Genomic DNA, 21009 nt, shown 5'->3' on the forward strand with positions numbered 1-21009 from the left:
CGGGATTCCCCACCTTTTTTTTTTAACCCTTTTTTTTTTTCCCTTGGGTGGGCATGTCTGTTGTAAGCCAAATCTCACTGCTTTATCTCTCCCCTCACTTTGTTCTCTGCTTTTCTGCTCATTTCTGGGACTTCTGTTCTCTGCCTTGTGTATGCATTGCTCAGTATTCATACTTTATTGGTTCTGTTTCGAGACCTCACAGCACTGATCAAAGCAGCTTTTGTCTCCTACTGCCTAGATCATCTACTCAGTCGTGCTTCTTCTCTGTAAAATGAGGGAATATTTCCTTCCCTGTCTCCCAGCCCAGCTAAGATTCTTCATACATTAATACCTGACAGACCTTCCTTGTGGTCTGCTGTATTGGCCTTTAAATACACAGAAGTAGAGTGAACTGGAGCTTAAACCACAGGAACTGAAACTGTCCTGGGAAGTTGTGTGCAATCCTATTTCTTTCCTTGTTTGCCTGCTGAAATGAGTTGCTCTTCATCTGTGTGGGAGAATGAATTACCTTGGGAGGCTGTTTACCCAGGGAAAGGCTGTTTCATGGCAGGGCAGCAATGCATGTGCACCTCGTTTCTGGGTTCAACTTGCCCCGTATTGGAGAATACAAAAATTTGAAGGAAAACATTTTTTTTGGTGAGTAAATATGTAGTACATCTTTGTGGCTGATATTGCTCTGGATGGCAAATCTTGCTGCTCTCCCTTGTGGTATTTCACAGTCATAGCTCTCTGCTTGTTGGGCTGAATTGATGGGAATGAACTGGATCTGTGGGATGAAAGCCACGTTTCAAATTGCTGTGTGGATGCGTACACAGGGCACCATCTCACTGTCACTCTAGGAGCCTTGGCTGTGGAGAACAGGGATAACTAGAGAGCTTTTGGGGAAAAGTTGCCTTAACATGAGGATGTAGCAAGCATGATGAAAGACTAAAGCATTCCTGGGATGTCCTGTTCTGCTGGCTGTGCTGATGCTCCTCACCATTCTTCTATTAGAGGATGCCTCTGAGAACCTCTGGTAACTCTTTATATCATTGCATCCTCTCCCTCTGTCCTACGGAGTGCCTGCTTGAACATGCCCTAAATGGAGCCTTAATGCTCTTAGCAGATTGGGAATGTTGTCCTGACACCTTCCGTGCGAAAAAATACAAAGATTGAAACACAGATCATACATGTAAGAGATTAATTTAGCATGACCTGATAGGGAAATACCATGCTGGCTTTTTTTGCCTGTGTTTTGCCAGTGACAGGAGTGCTCACATTTCAGGCTTGCTGGGTAACTTCAAGAAGGTCCAGTCATCAGAAAGGACTCATCTGGCTTGGGATCTGCTCAGCCAGGCAGGCTCTGGATTCACCTCTTTTGGCTGAGAGTGGCAATCCAGAGTCATCCATCCCAAGATATTTGTGAGACAGTAGGGCAGGGTCTCCTGCAAGAGAAATGGTGGGTCTGGGAAGTATGTGATGGGATTTGACCAAAATTTGTTTGGGGTTTGGTTCTGGACCACAGTCTGCCACTGCAACAGCACTGGAACAATGTGACCTGGGAGACTTTGTGTCCACCAAGGAGTTTGCAGCTGCACAGCTTTTATGGCTTTACAGATGTGTTTTTAATACAACCTTATGAAATGGGGCTTGGAGAGGTTTATGACCTTTGGAAACAAGCAGCAACCCCATAGTAAATGCTGGAATGTGTGGATATGGGTATCTTCTATGAAACTGCCTTTTGGGTAGCTAGATTTTGGTGGGTTTGGTGGAGTACCTTGTTACACAATGGATACTTTGTTATTAAAATGCATCCTGGTCTGGAAAGTGCGGCTTTAGCTTTCTGTGGAGACCTGATTGAATTCTGCTCGCTCAGAACGGAGCAATCCCAAATGGAGCATAGAAACCATTTGTTTGGTGTCAGTGAACTTTACCAAAGTACCTGCTTGAACAGTTTCCCCTTTGGTAGCTCAATAGAGACAAAAGAGTGACTTTGTTAACAGAAGCTAAGCTGCTAATTCCCTTAATGCTCTCTAACCCCTCCGAGCTAACAGACCAAACCATACTGCATGCTTAAGACCAGAACTTTCACAAAAACACCAGTGCTAATGAGGCTAATTTGTGGCCTCATAGGTTGTCTCCTTCCTTGACTGACACAATAATGGGTGACAGCTTTCCTGTGGGCTCCTTGGGCTGTGTCTGTGCACTGCAGGTTTTGAAGCCTCATTGTCTTGTTGGACTTCTGGAGAGTCCTCACTGTGGGAAAGGAATCAAAAAGCCAGTAGAGCAGAATAATCTGGGCTCTGCAAAGTCCATTCTTTTGTTGCCTAAAGCTGTATTAATAGAGAAAGGGTCCTGTAGCTGGTGCTTCAGGGGGCGAGAATAGCAGTGTGGAACAAGGACCTAATTGAAGTGGAGTGGAATAATGGTGACCTCTGCCTCACAATGCAGTGGGTTTGTTTCACTTAGCAATAAGGCTGCCAAAAGGGCTGTGTAAGTTTAAAAAATATATAAGGTGTGGAATTGATCACAGAATCCCTTTCCAGCAGCATGGTCACCCTTTCTGTTCTGCTTCTGATTGTGCATCTGCTCAGCTCCAGTGGAGTTCGCTGGGGTGGTGTGGGATGAGCCCTTGCAGCCAAAGTGTGCTCCACTTGGTCTTCACAAATGAAATGTTCTCACTGAGAGACAGGACATTTTGGTGTAACTTGTCCTTTTAAAGCCAGATGTGCCAAGGCAGTGAATTTGATGGTAAAGTTATGCTCTCTGTATACCCCAGGAGAGCATTCAGATGTCTTCTCTTTTCTGGTTTTGTAGCACTGTAGAGGACTTCATTAAAAATCTGTGGTATTCTGTTAAAGAAAACCTATTTGGTCTAATGATCCCTTTGGGTAACTCAGCCAGCTGCTGTGTGTTTTTGTGTTGTGTGTGTACAGACTGTACCACCTTCTTGCCAATGGCAAAGCCACTGATTGCACTGAACCATAGGGCAAGGTGGAAGAAGTTTTTACAATTATTTTAGGAGCTATTCCTCCCCATTCAATTGACTTTATCTTTTTGCAAAGGCCAGACAGGACACTCTGGCAGTCACTGAGCGCTGTGTGTGGACTGGCAGAGATAAAAATGGCAGAATGTTTTAGGAGGTGTAGCAAAAGAAATAGAGTCACTAGTGTCACACTGGTTCTTCATTTGGTTAAAGCAGGCACTGGCACTAAATTCTGTCTAGCTGGGAAGGTGTGTAGAAATACAGAATATGGTAATAATACCCAGTGATGTTATCTTGGGTGGTATTTACTGAAATCAGGAAAAAATTGAAAACAAAATGGTTAACAAAAAGAGAACTGATATACAGCATGTGTGCAATCTGCATGTCGGCCTGGTGTCTACTTGGTCACTGCTGAGATAGGTTATGACTCTGGGAATCTGCTTTGTAAGCCAGTAATTGAAACTGGGATGACCCTTGTGACTGCTGTTCTAAACATTCCTGTGTCTGCTGGCTGCTCTTTTAAGCAGAGAAATAAGAACTTCACTTTGGACTTGGATCTTGCCAGGACATTTCCACTTTTATAAAAGAAATGAGGAGGTTTTATGAGCACTGGTATAAAGTGGGAGCATTGAATGAGAATGCAGGTGCTGTACAAACCTGTGGATGTTGCTCTTTGACCTTGCAGTCAAAGAACATGGGCACAGAAAAGATCACAGAAGGAGAAACCTTGGGGCCATTGACTATGCGGGACTGGACTTGCTGCCTTTCCTCTCTGTAAGCTGACACTTCTTGTCCCAACCCTGCGGAGCCTTCCCAGGGTAGCAGGCTGGAGTATGTGTGTGTATTGAACTGACTTTGTTGCCTGCACACAGAGGTGCTGAGGGTGCTGAAGCTCTTGTACCTTTCCTGTTTTGCAGAAGGCATGAGCTGCATGAACAAAGATCATGGCTGTGCCCACATCTGCAGAGAAACGCCCAAAGGAGGAGTTGCCTGTGAATGCCGACCAGGATTTGAGCTGTCCAAGAACCAGAGGAGCTGCATTTGTAGGCAACATTCTGCATATGCTTATGGTTTCCCAAAGTGAACAAATGGTGTTCTGTTTGCGGTGAAATGGGATTTGGTATGTTTTAGCTAATGAGGGATGATACGCCTGAACTGTGTGCATTTGAATTAAACCAGAATTGATGTCTTTTCTGGACACTGTCACACAGGTCAATTAACTGCTGTAGTGTCTGTAGTTTGGGAGTTGTGCCATCATTCATAATGATGGGAAGTTCAGCTCCACGAGAGAGCTCTGCACTGTTTCAGTCTCACAGAGTCCTTCAGGACAGGGGCACATTAGGAAGGTGTGTTGGATGCTCAGCTGGCGATGGAATTGCACACCGTCCTTCAAAAGTGCTGGAAGTACTTGTGAGAGTGACATGTGTTTTCTTCCCAGTGACGTGTAACCACGGGAATGGGGGCTGCCAGCACACGTGTGATGATGCTGATGATGGGCCTGTTTGTGGGTGTCACCCCAAGTACGTCATGCACGTGGATGGGAAAACCTGCCTGGGTCAGTATGCGGTGGAGGGAAGTAGTTTTCTGTCGATGGCCAACTCGAGGATGGTGTGGTGGTGCTGTGTGTGCATGATTAATGCCCCTCATAAGAGCATGGCTAGAAAATGTGAAGGAATTTAAAATTAGGGAACCTGATAGTGTGTGGGTTGGTTGGCAATTTATGCTTCCCTATATAAGTAGCTACCTAATACTATTGCAACCTGTAATTATCACTGGTCCCCCCTGAAACACGAGGCCTGTCACTAACCAAAGAAGGTTTCCTCCCCTCTAGGGTATTCTAGGTTCAGTTTCTTCAATAACATGAGTCAGAGAGTGTAACCAAGGAGTACATCTGTTAAAACTGGGACTCTGAAATCAATTAATGTATAATTTTGGCAAGGCAGTTATCCAGTAAAGAAAGTACTTAAGATTGATAAACTCTTCCAGTCTCTGGAAGAGTTTGTTGTCTGTTGATTGAAATCAAATGCTCAGGCATAACTGGCTGGTCGTTGCAATTAACCCACGATAGATGATGACAGTGAGCTCCTCACAGAACAGTTCATGACAGTTCAATTAGTTCTTTCATCTTGTTGCTGTTTGCTACATCTGTAGCACATCTTTTGTTTTGTTAAGAGTACTGAAGCAAACATGACTTGTAAGGAAGCCACAAAAGCAGAGTATTCTCATGGTTTTGACTGAAGGGTCTTCATGATTTTTATTACTGCTTGCTCTTTAAAAATTATTTATTTCTGCCTGGCCAGTTCCGACTGTCTCTGATTCAGCATGTGATGAAGCTGTTTGAGTGTGTGTGTGTGTGTTGGATGTCAGATGAGGATTCTGGTCAGGGCACCTTTACTCACTTGCTTTTTTCATGTTCCTTACAGAGAGGGAAGAGGCTGCTGTTGACATTTCTGAGGGAAACACTACAGCAGCAGCTGATGTGGACAAGAGAGTGAAGCGACGGTTGCTTATGGGTAAAAGTGCTGATCCAAAATAATTCTGCTGCTTGTTGAAACTATTTAGATCAAAGAATTGGTGTGGGGCTTTCTTGGTTTTTTTTTGTTGTAACCTTCAGCTCTGGGCTGAATTCTGCCTGAGATTATCCATTCCCTCTTAAGGAGATAATATTATTCCATAATGTTCAGACCTCTAAACATATAGCCTTGTTTTCAAAAAGAATGACAGAGGAAGAAAGAAGATGCACTCTGTCTTCCCTTGGAGGTTGAACACAGCGTGCCAATAGTGCATGTGAGATGAGAGACTGGGAGGGAATAAGCCAGTAGAGCTCTAAAACTTGACAATAAGTAGCATATGCTTGATGCTGCAGAAAACGAGGATAGAGCTAGAAAGAAGACTTCAAAAAGCAGACATAAAAAAATGTTTTTTGCAGCTCTCTCAATCAATACATTCTATGTAAAATTGCATTTGTCCAGCCAGTGAAAAGGTTGTTAGACTGACTGAGGTGATTAGACTGATGACAAGAGGATGAATGCCGAAGAGTGAGTTATTTCTGGTTGGTTGGCTGTGAAGAACTGTGTTTTAGGAGTGTTCACTAGAAAGATTTGGTGAGATTGAGACACAGTTTGCATAGGGGGCAGTGAGAGGAACAAACTTTGGTTGAAATGGCACCTGGGTTACCAGGCTGAGGGGATGCTCAGTGAGGGTGTTATCCACCATGACTGGGAGCACAGGTAATGTGGGAAGGTGAGCTGGGAGGGATTTAAGGAAACTGGTTTAGTAGTGCTGAGTGAAACCAGGTGTTCCATTGGTGGGAAGTGTCAGAGGATCAGCCGGGATTGAGTGCGGGCATAAGGAAACAGACTGACAGTAAGAGATTCATCATCAAGGAGCAGGGATTTGTGTTTAAGACACAAATAGAATACCCAGAAGATGGTATTTTGGTTCCTAGAGTTTCCAAAAAAACCTGGAAATAGCTGAGGCAGGGATTTTGCCAACACATGCGTTTAGCAGTTGCTTGTGTGTTCTAGGCTAAATGTTTGAATAGCAGTGTGCTTGGTACTGTGTCTTGTATCCCACAATGTTTCTTGGTACCATCATAATTTCCCTGAGCAAACCTGAGCTTCGTCTCGTTGGCCAGAAACGTGTGCAGTGAACAACGGCGGCTGCGATCGCACCTGTAAGGACACATCCACCGGCGTCCACTGCAGCTGTCCTGTTGGATTCACGCTCCAGTTTGATGGCAAGACATGCAAAGGTGGGTTTTATACTCCTGGACACGTGTACCAACGACTGTAAAGTGTTACCAAGTCCTGTAAGGTATTAATCTCCTAACAAAGGCAGCCCAGTGTCCAGAGGAAGGCTGGTGTGTGCAATCTGACCAAAGGAAGGACTGCACCGGGGGTAGAGGGTGTGGTTTCCTCCACATCAAGTGTATCATGTGCAGAGATTCTCTTCTGCTCTGCCCTCCGTCTCTCCACTTCCACCTCTTGTGCCTCATTTTTTGGAGGTGAGGTTTGGGACAGCAAGAACAGCTCTGTGGTCAAGCAGAGGCCAGCAGGTGTGTGGGTACTTACAGGTCTCCAGTCCAATAGCAATAGCCTGCTGTACTACCCACAGCCAGCTGGACATTAGAGCTGTTGGTAAGTAAATATCAGTGTGTAAACAGGGATGTGTTTTATAAATATGCACTGGGCCAAGCACCTCTAATGAGGGCACTGGCAAGGACCAAAGGCATGGTTGGGTTGTATATCATATTGCTTTTCCAGTAATTAGATGTTAAGGCTGTTCTGCTAAGCAAAAATGATGAAATCGCCAGGCCTGAGTCAATTGATATTAGATAAAGGCCTCATTCTACTATTGCCGTGGAAAGGATGGGGTAGCTCAGGAAGTCTCTGAGATTTCTGCAGGGCTTATGAAGAGGAAATGGAGAGAATGTTTAAGACACTAAAACCTCTTAGAGAGCCTTGGAGTCAAAGTGTTTCCAAACAGAACTTAGGGAATGGTCTTTTATGAATGCATTACCCAAATGCAACTGACAGCAATATATTAAATGAGAGCAAATAACACTGTCCTGGGGCTGAATGGGCTGGATCATTCTTAAGAGTTGGATCTGATCTTCCTTACAATTTGTGGTAGTCTCACTAGATTTTGTTTCTGGGCTCCTCTAACCGACTGGACGTGACTCTTTTCTGCATCTGGCACTGGAAGTAGGTTGATGGCTGAAGCTCTGTTTATTTGCTGAAGGCTTTTTTTTCTGTTACAGATATTGATGAATGCCAGTCCAATAATGGAGGCTGTGATCATTTCTGTAAAAACACTGTTGGCAGTTTTGATTGCAGCTGCAGAAAAGGATTTAAATTATTAACAGATGAGAAGTCCTGTCAAGGTATGTGCACTAGAGAGACAATGGTACAACAAAAGTAGGACAAATCAGCGTGGCTTGGACATCTACTACAATGATGAAGTGATAATGGACTCCAGAATAATTTCCATTCCTCAGTTTGGATTTTTTTCTTCTGAAACAGCTGTTGAGTTAATACAGTTGGCTTGATGCTATTGTAGGAGATATGTTCAATGGCATAGTGAGATATTATCTGGAAGGGACAGAGACAGCATCATCTTAAAAAGCTCTCTACGAGGTTAATGCTTCCTCCCGCCTTAATGATCTTAAAATAATTTACAGGGAAAATTAAGCAATGTCTCTCTCTCCATCTTACCGACTGATTCACCATTACAGTGAAACTATTTTTTCTTAATAGGATATTTAGTTGCCATGAGCTCATTATTAAGGAAAAAGATATAACATGATCTATGAAATTACAGGTCTGTAGACAGACTGGAATCTCTATTCTCTAAAACATCTTGGAGCATTTGCTCTTGAGGATGACATGGATTTCTCCTGTGAGACCTACAAAGCATATTTGCTTTGCTGTATAGTGGTTTGTATGTATAGATTTATCAATCTTGTTTAAGCTGCTTAAATGCACAAAAAATGTGAAGATCAAAATGGTCTGTGGTTGTGGAAAAGCAACAGGATGAAAAAATGTCAATTCAGTCAGCCAAATGGGGAACTATGCCGTTTCCTAGGCAACCAGCTGACATTAAAGGTGAATTTCAGAAAACAGAACTGACCAAGAGAAAATAATTTTCACCTAGGGTTTTGGTGCTTTCTTATCCTTTATAAATAGACAAAGAAGGACAACTATTTACATGGGAAAAAAGTTGCTATATAAACATCCGATTTTCAAGATAGCTTGTTTTGGTTTTTTTTAATTAAAACTGTTTACGGATGTATTTTAAAGACATGCATCTCCCCTTTGCCCCTGCCACTTCTGTTACTTTCCCTAGGCTGTTTCAAAAGTGATATCATGATGCATGCCAAAACCCGAGGAAAAAGATTGATGAAAAAATCTTAGTGAAGTTGATGCGAACTTTTTTTATGTCTTGCAACATTCTTACCTGGCATGCAAAATGTACTAGCACAGCAATTTTAGGTACTTTTGATGGTATAATGAATGTTCATTCTCAGAGAACACTGTGATTCTCAGCAGGCTTAAATCAGGCACTGTAAATTCATAAAGAGCTCCATTCAGGGAGAAAAAACAAAGGCAATGCTTTCCTTTGTAGACTTCTTTTCTACGTAGAGTAATCTTAATGAAATAAGAGTTTTGTCAGCAGTTTTCTTCTCCCATAGAGGAGAAATAATTTGTTTTAAACATAATTGTAAAAATGTAGCATCAGTTTTTGCACTTGCCAAGAAAAAGCTTGTTTGGCAAACCAAGCGTTCTTCTAAAAACTGTCATTTTGTTATGTTACATTATGTGCTTTGAAAGAATCTGCTTAGTTCACATAAATCTGCACATCTCTGCAGTTGCTGAACTCTGTTGGCTCCTCAGGGCTCCCTGGCCAGCCTGAGAGGTTCTGATGCATCCCTTTAAACCTTGCAGACATTGATGAATGCTCCTTCGAGCGGGCGTGCGACCACACGTGCATCAATCACCCTGGCACCTTCGAGTGCGCTTGTAACAAAGGCTATGCCCTGTATGGCTTCACACACTGTGGAGGTGAGTTACACACAGGCCCTGGCACAGAGGGCTGTTCCCACAGGTCTGCTTAGTGTCCCTGCAAGACACAAACTGAGGCAGATGCAGGAGGCCTACGGAGTAAATTTTGCTCCTTGCTGTGATAATGAGACACAGCAAAAGTAGAAACTGATCCTGCTTATTTCTGTCTTTGCTCAAGTGATTTTGCCTTTACACCGTGCATGCAAAAAGGACCTGTAACTATTAGGACAAACTGATGGGTTTTGTACTTGGATCTGAAATCCAGAATTCAATACAATTTTCACATGCAGAAGAGTCATTGACTTCAATGAAAAGTCAGTGGAGTGGGACTTGAAGAACCAGAAGCTCTGAGTGACTCTGAAAATTACAGTTCTGCAGGTTGCTCTTGTGCATGTGTCAGATCCTCATGTGATGTAGGTTGGAATTTAGCTGGTGTAGTACCACTTTAGCCTGGCCAAGATTAATACTCTTAAATTTTTTATGTCTTTCCTACAAGAACGGTTCAAGGAAAGAGAAAGCTGTTCGTAGAACCTTAACATGTGAAAAATTCCCAGAATTGACATGAGGAAACATGAAAAACTGGGACACTAAATTGAATCAAACTTGTTTCATATAAGCTCTAGGCAAGACCTTACTGACTCCAAAGTTTACTTAATTCTGAGTAAGACCTTTTTATTTCTGAGGCAGAATGAGCACAGTTGGAGATGACAATTCAGAAATCTGTGTGCCTGTCCATTTTACCCTCTGTCTCTAGAAATTCTGCAAATAAGGTTACAGGGCTACAACATCACTGTGTTTTATTCTGATGAAGAGGGGAACTTATCTGGATAAGGAATAACACTGTCATGTGCTCTACTTAGTAAAAGAAGAGTTCTGGTTAATTCCTCTGCATTAATTCAATTTCTTTTGGCTACCAGTAAGGAAAAGGAACTGTGATTTTGCTGTTGGCTGTTAGTTGGCCTTTTCTTGTCATACCCCTGTGCAGAAGATGTTAATCCCCATACCACAGTGAGTCCCTCATTGACTGGCAATCACAGGCTGGTCAGAGGTGGTAGGGTACTGGGAATACACCTTCTGACCTCTGTGGAAGAAGTCAGTAAGTGCTGGGGATAAGAGGTTGCCATCCTAACAAAAGGTCAATGAAAACCAAAGATTTGGGCTGATTTTGTGGTATCTTAGGCAGCAGTACCAGTTTAAGGTGTTGCCTTCTTTCTCCATTATTCCTCTGCTCATTCCTACCCCTGCTGTCTCAGTTCTGTTAAGAGCATATTTTCCCCCCAAATCAGACTGGTTTTGTAATGCGTTTTGCAGTGTTTTCTAACAAAATGTTCCTTAGAGGGTATCTAGTTTGGGGACAGCAGTGACAAGAACTTACTGCCACTGAGATATGTGTATGTGGAAGTAGGTACCCTCAGATGCACAAACTTTATGGGACTTTCAAGAGGTTTCTTGATGGCAGCTTTCTGGGTTTATGTACAATTGCCCTAAAGCTATGGGAGAGAAGTGAAGCCTTCCTCAGCGTGGATCCGAGCAGAAAAGACAGAGACCTTTTCATTTACCTTTGTTGAAATTCATGAGATTCCTATTGACCCATTTCTCCAGGCAGTCAAGGTCCCCCTGAATAGTGTCACAACCATCTGGTGTATCAGCCACTCCTCCCAGTTTTGTGTCATCTGTGAACTTGCTGCGGGTGAACTCTTGTCCCACCGTCCAGGTTTAATGAAGAGGATAAATAGTATTGGCCCCAGTGTTGACCCCTGGGATACAGCACTGCTGAATGGTATATTCTGCATCAGCATGCAAGTTTGCACTAGAGGCAGCATGTGTCGTGTTGTCAGTGATTTCTCCTCCTGTTGGCATTTATTGGGCGGGACAAGGCCCCAGAATTGGCCAAGAGAGACAAGGGGGACACAATGGTGGTGTTTGCCCACAGAGCCAAAGTGTTCCATAGCAGTTGTCTCTATCAGAGCCCTTTGGAGGGTTGGTCAGTATGAATCCTGCCCATGTTCTGTCTTTATTTCAAATTGGAAATATTAATTACCCAGACAGAGTGCAATACAGATTTGACTTGATCTGCTTTTCTTAGAGTTAATTCATTATTGTATTGCTGATGCTGGATATTGTTTAATTATGAGCCATCAGTATTTGGTGTATTTTGACATTTATCAAAGGATTTCCATGAAGGCAAGCTATTTCAAGGTGGGTGTCCAGGTAGCATTCCTGCAGTCTTTTCAAAACCCTACTGAACAGTATTTGTGTCCACATTCACCTAACAGAGTTAGAGTGCAGAACTTTGGGAAGAGGAACTTTTAAAAAGTATTTTGTCTTTCCTCTGTAGATATTAATGAATGTAGCATCAACAATGGTGGTTGCCAGCAGCTGTGTGTGAACACTCTGGGAGACTATGAATGCCTGTGTCACTCTAACTACAAGCTGCACTGGAACAAAAAGGACTGTGTTGGTAAGGTGTCTAGTAAATACATTTCTACTCCTGATGTGTCTAACGGGCCATATGGTTGCAGTCAAATTTGATGGTCTGTCCAGTTAAGTGGTGTGAGTCATTGTTCCCAGTATTCTGCTTTAATTTTTAGCAAGGCATGATGGTAGTGATGTTGAAACTCATAAAAACAAACAGAAAACCAACCCCAAAAACAGGAGATACTTTGAGGGATTTTGATGCTTTCTTTCCTGTGCTTTTATCTAGCTCATTCTTCTATTTCCTTTTGTTCCTCTGCATGAGAAGGTTTTGCTCATGACAAAGGAAATTACTTCTGTGGTGTGACCTTCCAGAGATTTTATTTTGCCTTAATTTTCTGTCTAAACAGCATATTAATTGCATGGGTGCTCTCAGGTACTGGCTATAAAAGCAGCTGCACGCTGATTTATCAGTAGGGTGAAGGGAGATGTTTTAATTCTGTGAGTGTTTGTTTTATCTTATTTAGAGACAAAAGGTGCCTTGTCTGATAATGTGTCACCCAAGGTATTGCTGCACTGCATTAAGAGTGGTGGGAGTGATAGATGCTTTTTGAGCTGCTCTCCGGATGTCCAGGTATTCTCTGGTAAGTCAAAGCTAACAAAATTGAGCATGTGATCCTGGACAGAGTGTAAGAGTGGCCAACCTCCTAACTCTCATGGAAGCCCCTAGAAGTAGTCAATAAACAGATCTTTCCTCTTTCACTGCAGATAATAAAGGGTTGTATCCCTGACAGTGTCCAGGAAAGCCCCTCTTTCCTTGTCTTTTATAACCACTCTACCCTCAGATTCCCTTCTCACGACAAGTCTCTTTTTGAAGCTGGGGAGGACAGGGAAGAATTCTCTGTGCTCCCCGGGCCATTCCTTAATTGGCCCTGAGAGGCACTGGTGAATGGGGCAAAGGCATTCCAGCCCTGCGTGGGGTCTGAGATTTTGCCCACACAGCCCCTCCATCCCACAGGACACGGCGTGCGCACTCAGCCGGCGCCTATGGGACAGATGCTGTTTCTCTTCCTGAATCCTTTAAAAGGCTTAGGAAGAGACAAGTTCTAATGTGGAGTATTTCATGAACAACACTGGATGATGATACCAATCAATTTAAAATGTGTTTCATGCTACATGAGTCCTCAGTGTGTGCACTGTGCCTGTGTCTGTACTGTCTGTCTGTCTGTTAGGAGCACAGGATGCCTACACCCTCACCTGTGGCAGGTCCTCTCAGCTTAAGAAAAAACAGCAAAATGCAAATGCTTCCAGCTGGCTGGGTAATCACCACATTTACTGTTACATACTTTGATTTATTTTCATTGATAATTGTGAAACAAAGGTATTTCTGTTGACTTTCTACTTTCCTTCTTCATTATAATCTGTCTCTTTTTTTCTTCCTCATGATTGTAGTTCATGATTGCCGCAGAAAATTCCCCTTATGTGGCTTCATCAGCATCATTCAAACTGAGACTTAAAAATAAAGAAAAAGATCAGTAGTGAAATAAACAGCTAGACTCCTTTTAGTCGTCCAGACAGTATTGACAACATACAACGTGTTTAGGTTGAGCTGTTGGACAGTAAAGTTTAGAAAGCATTTACAGCCATAGACATAAACTACTTTCTGAAATGATGTGGAGTATCTCCTTTGATTTCAGCTCACCCTTATTTGTTTCACCCAGTAGTAGATCTGATCTTGCTCCCCTTTCTCTCATTTTCTTTTTTCTAATAAAATGCACTACTCTTCATTCTAATTCCAGTTGTGAACCAGCTTCACAGCAAGAGGGTTCTGGCATCTCATTAGGTTTTCTGTGATGATCACTTCATATCAGCACATTTTTTGTTGTCATCATTATGATGTGACATTAGGGTTATCTTAATTTCCTACTCCTTTTTTTAAAAATAATGAGTCGTTGTTTCTTCCTGAAGATGCTTCAGCCATCAAGATAAGCGTAACCTTTAAATTAAATGAAGGAAAATGTAGTTTGAAAAAGACTGAGATGTTTCAAGAAGGTCTGGAGCAGATGATACCAGGTATGGATATAAAAATGCAGGTAAGCAGGTTAGAGCCATAGCTCAGGGGTTAACTGCTTTTCAGATATGAAGTACACCATAAGCAAAGCATAGAGGACTGTAGGCTTTCTGTTCTTCACTGACTTCATGCATCATGCTCCTGCCTGGCCATGATTCTTGCAATGGTTATTTCAGATCCCAGAATCTCCTTGTGGCATCCTTACAGTCTTGCTAGGAAAGCCCTTATCTTTTTTTTTGGTAACACTGCTAGTAAATTCTCATTAAAATCAACCATTCTCTTTGTTCTTTTGATTTCTTCCTTTTCTTCCTCTTTTTATCTTTGTGTTCTTTCCTTTCTCACCTGCTGCCTACTGTCTGATGCCTCACTGAAGAATCTCCTGACCTTTTATGCTGACTCTATTGTCCAAGGGTTATTCCTCTTTTCTCTTGTCTTCCTTTCACACTTCAGCAGCCCCAGATGGATGCAGTGAGGTCAGCTCTTCCATCTGTTCCAAAGCAGAAAGTATAGCCTGGGAATTTACAAAGTCAGCAGAAAATGAGGAGGAGTACTTTAAAAAAAAGAAAAAAATTGGGGGAAGGAGTCATTAAACAATGTGATGGATCAGTGTGTCTGATTGTTTGTCCTTAGCAGAGTAACAGCGAGAAACTGCGCTGAACGCTCAGTGTCAAGTTATGTAGTCCAGAACCAGAGCTTATTCTGGGTGTTTCCTTTAACTAAACCTTATTTCCTCATTGAAACCATGAATACGGTCATGATTCTGTGCACCAGCTGAGAGACTGGCCAAACTGTTTGTTTACTGGCACATGGAGGTGATTGTTTGCTCCTCTTTAAATCTTCATGATGACACCTGTGCTGAGCACCGGTGAATGTTCAACAACAGAGCTGGCCTAGCTTTTGCTTCCTTTAATTTTGTTCACACAGAGAGACAAAATTCAGTAATGGAGAGCTTCCACTATGTAAACCTAACGTGCAGCTCTGGCAAGAAAGCTCATGGAGCCCTCAGTAGACTGACAGCGACTAGAGAGATTTTTATCACTGCAGACTTTGAGCTTGAAACAAGCCGGAAGGAGGTGACAGGTTGGTTGGAAAATAATTCCAGGTGCGGTTTGAAGCTTCTTGCCATTTGCTTCTTAATTTCTGTATTTTTCCCTTCTGCCTGCATGCACAATGATGATAAAAAGTATCTCCTGTTTTGAAAATTAATGTTACTGCTTCAGAAAGAGTGAGGGATGGGGATAGCTTCAAAGAGCTGCCCTGTGTATTTGTCCTTACAGATTCCAGACTTGTTCCCAGACATCGCTTTCTCAGTGATTTGAGTTGGTTGGTGTTTTGAACTGGGTGGGGTTTTGTGCATGGTCACTTACATCAGCTTTCACCCCTGATGCTTTTCAGACACGTGTGACGTGCGCTGTGCCCGGAAGAAGACGGAAAAGAGGTTCCGTAAAACCATCCGAACCTTACGGAAGACGGTCAGCAGGGACCAGTTCCGCATCCGCGTCTCTGGCACGGACCACGAGGTGGCCAGGAAGGCTCTCAAGCCATCGGAGCCACAGCAGTCCTGTGGTGTGGGACAGGTGCATCCAGGGAACAGATGTGGTGAGTTAGGTGGGAATTGGGAATGAAGCATCTTGTGTGTTTCGCTGCTTTGCTCAGGCCTGGCGAGCTCAGAGGTGGAAGTCCCGGGAATAACATCAAGCACAATGGCCTTGACTTCACCAGTGTTGCTTTTAAGACTACATTTAATATTCAGTGTAATGCTGTGTTCCTGAGCTTGTGCACATCTCACTTCTCCCTTGTCCCAAGGAAAGGCTGCTCAGAATTCGATACAGTCACATCCACTTCGCTGACTTAAGCTCAGAGTCCCAGAGAATCTTCACGACAGAGTTATAAATTCATGGAGAGCAGGGGGTTTATAGGCCAGCACTGAGAAAAGTCTTAATTATCATGGCACTGGAGGGCACCACCATAATGCAGTCCATAGTAAATGCTTCCAAAGCACAAAAGTTAAGGAGAGGGGTCAGATGTTACATCTTAACAGGGGCCTAACAACCATGACGGCTAATTCAGGCTGCATGGGGTAGGCAGCGTGTAGGTGGATTGTGAATCAGTGAGCCCTTAAAATGCCTGTCACATTGAATTAGTATGTCTTCCAGCAGCAGCATTTGGCCTAAGAACAGATTTTCCAATCCAGTTTTGCTAACTCTAGAAAAACTTGGATTTGTAGAACAGAAAAATTGTTTAAAACATCTGTGCGAGCAAGCAGGGAATTACTTAGGAAATATCGGAAAAAGCTGTAAGGTTTCTTTTTTTTTTTCTTGGAACATTGCAATAAGTCTGAAAAACTTTGGAAAGTTCACCAAGATGAGTTTACAAGGATGTGTTCAAACTTTTTTTTTGGATGCTAGAGGAAGGCTTTGAAAAAATATGTCTCAGTCCAGTTGTACACAGCACAGTATGACTCTGAAGATGTTTGTGATTTCATCTGGAAAAAAACAGCAATGAGTAAGCTAAAAATGTTGCAGGTGGAGAAGGCAATTTGAATTACAATTAGAAACTGGAACAGTGAAGAAACACAATTTTTTTAAATGTAGCTGCAGAACCAGTTTAATGTCGCAGCACAAATGAAAAGCATACCTGGCATTTCTGCGCTAGTTCAAGAGAGGAAGGGGGCTTTTGGGAGAATGCCTGCCTGGAAAACTCTCTGGTGTGGTGATCATAAACAACCTGTCCATGGTTAAAACAGAGTCACTGAGCATATGAAGACAAAGGTTTTGAAGAACAATTTGTAGAAGTCAGGCCTCTTCTGTTGCTGAATTAGTGCCACAGTTTATTCTGGACATCCTGACAGGTGCTGCTGTGAGCAGTGGAATGACCCAGTGTGTCTCATGCCTTATGGTTTGATTTGCTCATGCCCACCAAGGTGCAACCAGTAAATGAACCTTCCTTTCTTCAGCTGAGTTATTCAGACCATATCCTTGTGCAGATTTGCTGTGATCAAACAGGCAGTGGAACTTGCACCGCAGTCTTTCACTTGCAGGGGTGTTAAGAAGGTCTCTCTCCTTGTACTTGTTCCCTGCTTATTTACATTAAATGCACAGAAAATCAGTATCTTTGAAAGCTCTCTGCATCACTTGTCAGGCTGCTGGGAGCTGGGCAGACAGCTCACGAGCTGCTGAGAGGACATAAAAGTACACACAGAGGCAGCGTTGTTACGTACGGCTCATTTCCTTAGAAAAAGCTGATTGTCCCAGGGTGAATGGTTAAGGTAAGACTGGGGGGCTGGTGCTGCTGCTTGGACTGCCAGTCAGATGGAGCTAAGAAATAGACTGGGGAGAAGAGAATGGAGTGGGAACAGTGAGAAAAAAGGCAAGAAGCTAGCTCAGGGATGTGTGGGAGAGAGTGTTTTGGGTTTTTTCCTTTGTTTTGATCTGATTGTTTTGCAGAGCTGCTTGGGAAATTCTGGACAGGATTGGGGCTCAGCTTACCTAGATATGCTAGTGGTTCTAGGGAGAAAGTGACTCCACAGCAAGAGATACTGCTCAGCAGATGGATTCGGTGCAGGTGGTAGAAGTGGTCTCTGGACAGCAAAGGGACTTTGCTCAGTCTGGCCAGAGGAGTAGGAAGCAGTGAAGGAACAAAGTAAATCAAAGGGACTTACATGTTGTCTTTGATGCAGTTACTGAGTGAAATGCAGGTTTTAGTTTATTGTTTTCAGATACTTGGAATATGGCTAGGTTAGATACAGTTTCATTTATTCAGTGAGTCTTGTGCTGGTCCTCTTCCTGTGGTAGAATTCTCCTGGCAAGCACTGTCTGAAATGTTATTTATGTTTGAGCAGTGTCAGAGGGAAAGCCCAGCTCCTGCTCTGACAGCTTTTGTGCTGGGTAACTGGTCTGCAGTCGCAGCAGCAAGCTAAATTTCATTTGGTTTCACACTTCTGGTGAGGTAGTTCTATCCCTGACTTTCCTGTCTTAACTCCCACTGTCTTGAGTGGGGCACAGCACAGAAGAAAAGCTTTAGAAAGGCACCAGGAACAAATTAGATGTGGTTTCCAGGGTATTTTATAATTCTTAATATGCTGGATGATTGCACGTGTGTGTCTGCAGTTCTTTAAAGAGCTGTTGGTGGTAAAAGGGAATTCACTGCTGATTCCATGGGATAGTGTAGTTTATTTAAAGTTTGCTGTTTGATGTACAGTTCTGTTTGGGATTTCCTGGTGCTTTAGAGGTTCAAGTGTTGCATTTTTCTGCCTTGTAATGTGTGAGCTGTGTATCAATGATAAGCTCATTCAGCATTGGCTCATGTTGGTTAATTCCATGAAGTCCTGTGTATGGCTTCCAAGGAGCAGCCAGTGATAGGTCCATAATAATGGATATCACATGAAATGCATGCAAAGCAAAAAGGGAACTTTCATCAACCTTCCCAGAGAACTGGATTCTCTTAACAGAAGTATGATCTTCCTGCATTGAAGTAGATCTTAAGGTAACAAACATACATTTTGGAATGTCAGTGTGTCAAGGCTGCATATGAACCCTCTGAGGATGCTGGAAATGCTACATGCTTCCTTGAGAGGAGATTTGTCTTGAGGAGAATGCAGTTTCACTCACTAGTCTGGCTACAAGTGTTCCTTCTCCAGTATGAGCTTGAATTCAGAGAGATTTAACAGCCAAAGACCAACCATTTAAATACTACCAATTCCTTTCCAGAAACTGATTTACCAGAAACCTCCATATTGAAATAAAATAAGTCCAAGCAACAAGCAATTTAGCTGCTTTTCCATTGATTAAAACTGTCATACCTTGATGACATCCCACGGAGTCAAAAGCACACGTTGCCTGTTCCATTTGATATTTTTTTTTGGTGTTGGACACACCAATACTTTCAGAGGAGGAAGGAGGCAACGAGAATTACCATTTCCTGAAATGGATGCAAAAAAAGGACATGAGGGCATTTCTTTGCTCCACAGTAGTTGCAAGTGGATTCACCCAAAGAACTGTAACTTCAGAGAACAGCAGGCATGAGCAGCACAGGCACTGCTCTGATGTAAATGATGAGCAGCTTCATCTTGTGTGGGAGGTGTCAGCGCATTTCATTGCTCAGCATTCACCAGTTTTGTCTCCTTAGCTGAGAGGGTGCAAATACCATATAAACATTTCATCCAAAATGAGTAACCACATCTCAAAAGTTTGTATGTGGTATGATACAGGCATTAGGAAAGTATGAGGAGATCTAAAAGGAAAAGCAAAGAGCTGCCTGCCCTTGCAGTTGTTATAATTAATAGTTGTCTTACACAATGGTTGTTGGGTTTTTTTACAGTTTTATGAAAATCCAAGAAGAAGAAATGAATTATCAAATGGGGGGAAAGGGTGCTGTTTTTCCTGCTAACCTGCTAGCCCTGGCAATCATAGATTCAAGATAAATCCTTAGAATGCGTAACCATCTCATGTGACCTAAATGTGTGACCCACTAAGACACAATAACTTAAAGGATGCCGCTTCAGAATCAATTTGCATCACTTGTTGGTGATTTTCCTTATAAAGTCAAGGCATCATTCTTAAGAAAATGGTGAATTGGTGGATCATGACCTCCTTTATGAGGTTCATCTTCTCAGCCCCTGAGATACTACAGCATTTGTCTATAGGAGCAAATGCTCAAAGGCTAATGTGTTGAAAAGATGGGAAGAGCCTTTAAATGTCTTTGTAACTGTTAATCCTGGTTCCCTGTGGGCCCCTCTCTTTCCCCCCCACCCCCCTTTTCTTCTTCTTTTTGCATCAGAAAAGCTTTCACTTTTTTTTTTTTCCTTTAAAACATCTGCATGAGACTCAAGACCAGGTTTTTAATGGGTATTGAAGATAAACAAAGGCAGTGGCTGCAGAAATGAAGTCTACTAGAGGCAATTGGTTCTTTTGTTCATTTGGAGAAAAACAATCAAGTTTCTGAAAAAAAGAGCAAAGCCAGCCCATGGAACTGTGATTTAATGTCATTATTTGCAAATCTTCATATCTGGTTTTGACTGGGTATTTCCCACACGTCAGGAGGGAGCATGCAGTTTCTAGTTTTGCAAAAATGAAGCTCATAAACTTCAGTATTTGTTTTATTTAAGCAAATATCTGGAAAAGTTGAACTTCTTAGAGGTGTTTCTTGTGGAGTTTTGGTTTTTGTTAATTTTGTTGGGCTTTTTTTAAGAGAAGGTTCATCCTAATTTTATGCACAGTCCTATGGAGTTCTGTGGGATGATTTCTGTGTTGGAATAACGTCCCTATTATTAATGTTACTGTAATTGAATCCAACACTGTTTGTTATGCTAAATTGGGCCCCTGTGAATGCTGTGAGCTTCTAAACAAGTTTTCCTCATTACCCCAGCTCTGTGCTCCAGTGGGGCTGGATGAGAGGCCTGTGTTTGAAACACTTCTAGGTGGACGATGAGGAGGAACTGGGAGCAACTTACAGGGAACGTGTTTGTGGATTGAATTATCTGGACACTTGTACCACTCTGAAAAGCTTGGTTTGATCTAGTCACATGAATATATCATGAGCTTGAGGCATTAAAACTTGGACATGGCATGGAGTAATTCTAATATTTGCATTGAATATTGAGTATTTCTTAGACTGTAAATGGCAAGATCTGTATGTGGGTGTGCTGATCTTGTACTCTTTTCTCAAATGCACATAGGATCAATTAAAGCCTGAAGTGCTTGGTGTGTCTCAGAAGTCAGAGCTTTTTTCAGCTGGTTTTGAACACCATGTCACGGCGGTGCAGTGGTGGTAGCTAGTCAACCTTTTTTCTTTCTGTTGTTGCCATCTCTTAGGAAAATCAAAAGGAAACACTTGACTCAAATGGTTCAGATTTAATGGAAAAATTTTCCTTTGGCCCAGATTTAGGATCTCAGTGATATTTGAGGAGGTTTTTATAAGTTTACTTTCTCAATTCAAATTTTCAAATATTAGGCACTTTGCTAAATAATCTGGGAAGATTTAGATTAACTCAAGTT

At 42.5% G+C, this 21009-nt stretch overlaps 1 protein-coding gene across 4 annotated transcripts in view; it reads left to right on the forward strand.

The window, feature by feature from the left end:
- The window catches only part of SCUBE2 (signal peptide, CUB domain and EGF like domain containing 2), a 39150-nt gene that overhangs the window by 7861 nt on the left and 10280 nt on the right, over window positions 1–21009 (forward strand). For 2 of the 4 annotated variants that reach the window (XM_042038575.1, XM_042038577.1), the window contains exons 5-16: window positions 3883–4008; window positions 4404–4520; window positions 5389–5478; window positions 6603–6719; window positions 7728–7850; window positions 9412–9528; window positions 11867–11989; window positions 12471–12587; window positions 13176–13262; window positions 13912–14016; window positions 14939–15094; window positions 15410–15613. In XM_042038575.1, coding sequence (XP_041894509.1) covers window positions 3883–4008; window positions 4404–4520; window positions 5389–5478; window positions 6603–6719; window positions 7728–7850; window positions 9412–9528; window positions 11867–11989; window positions 12471–12587; window positions 13176–13262; window positions 13912–14016; window positions 14939–15094; window positions 15410–15613 — 1482 coding nt within the window. The remainder of the gene's footprint in view (window positions 1–3882; window positions 4009–4403; window positions 4521–5388; window positions 5479–6602; window positions 6720–7727; window positions 7851–9411; window positions 9529–11866; window positions 11990–12470; window positions 12588–13175; window positions 13263–13911; window positions 14017–14938; window positions 15095–15409; window positions 15614–21009) is intronic. The other 2 variants (XM_042038576.1, XM_042038578.1) reach the window with 2 other exon arrangements.

This window comes from Corvus kubaryi, unplaced genomic scaffold (assembly GCF_017639235.1).
Source record: "Corvus kubaryi isolate FWS band 111438036 unplaced genomic scaffold, C.kubaryi_AGA036_p1.0 37392, whole genome shotgun sequence".
NCBI lineage: Eukaryota > Metazoa > Chordata > Aves > Passeriformes > Corvidae > Corvus > Corvus kubaryi.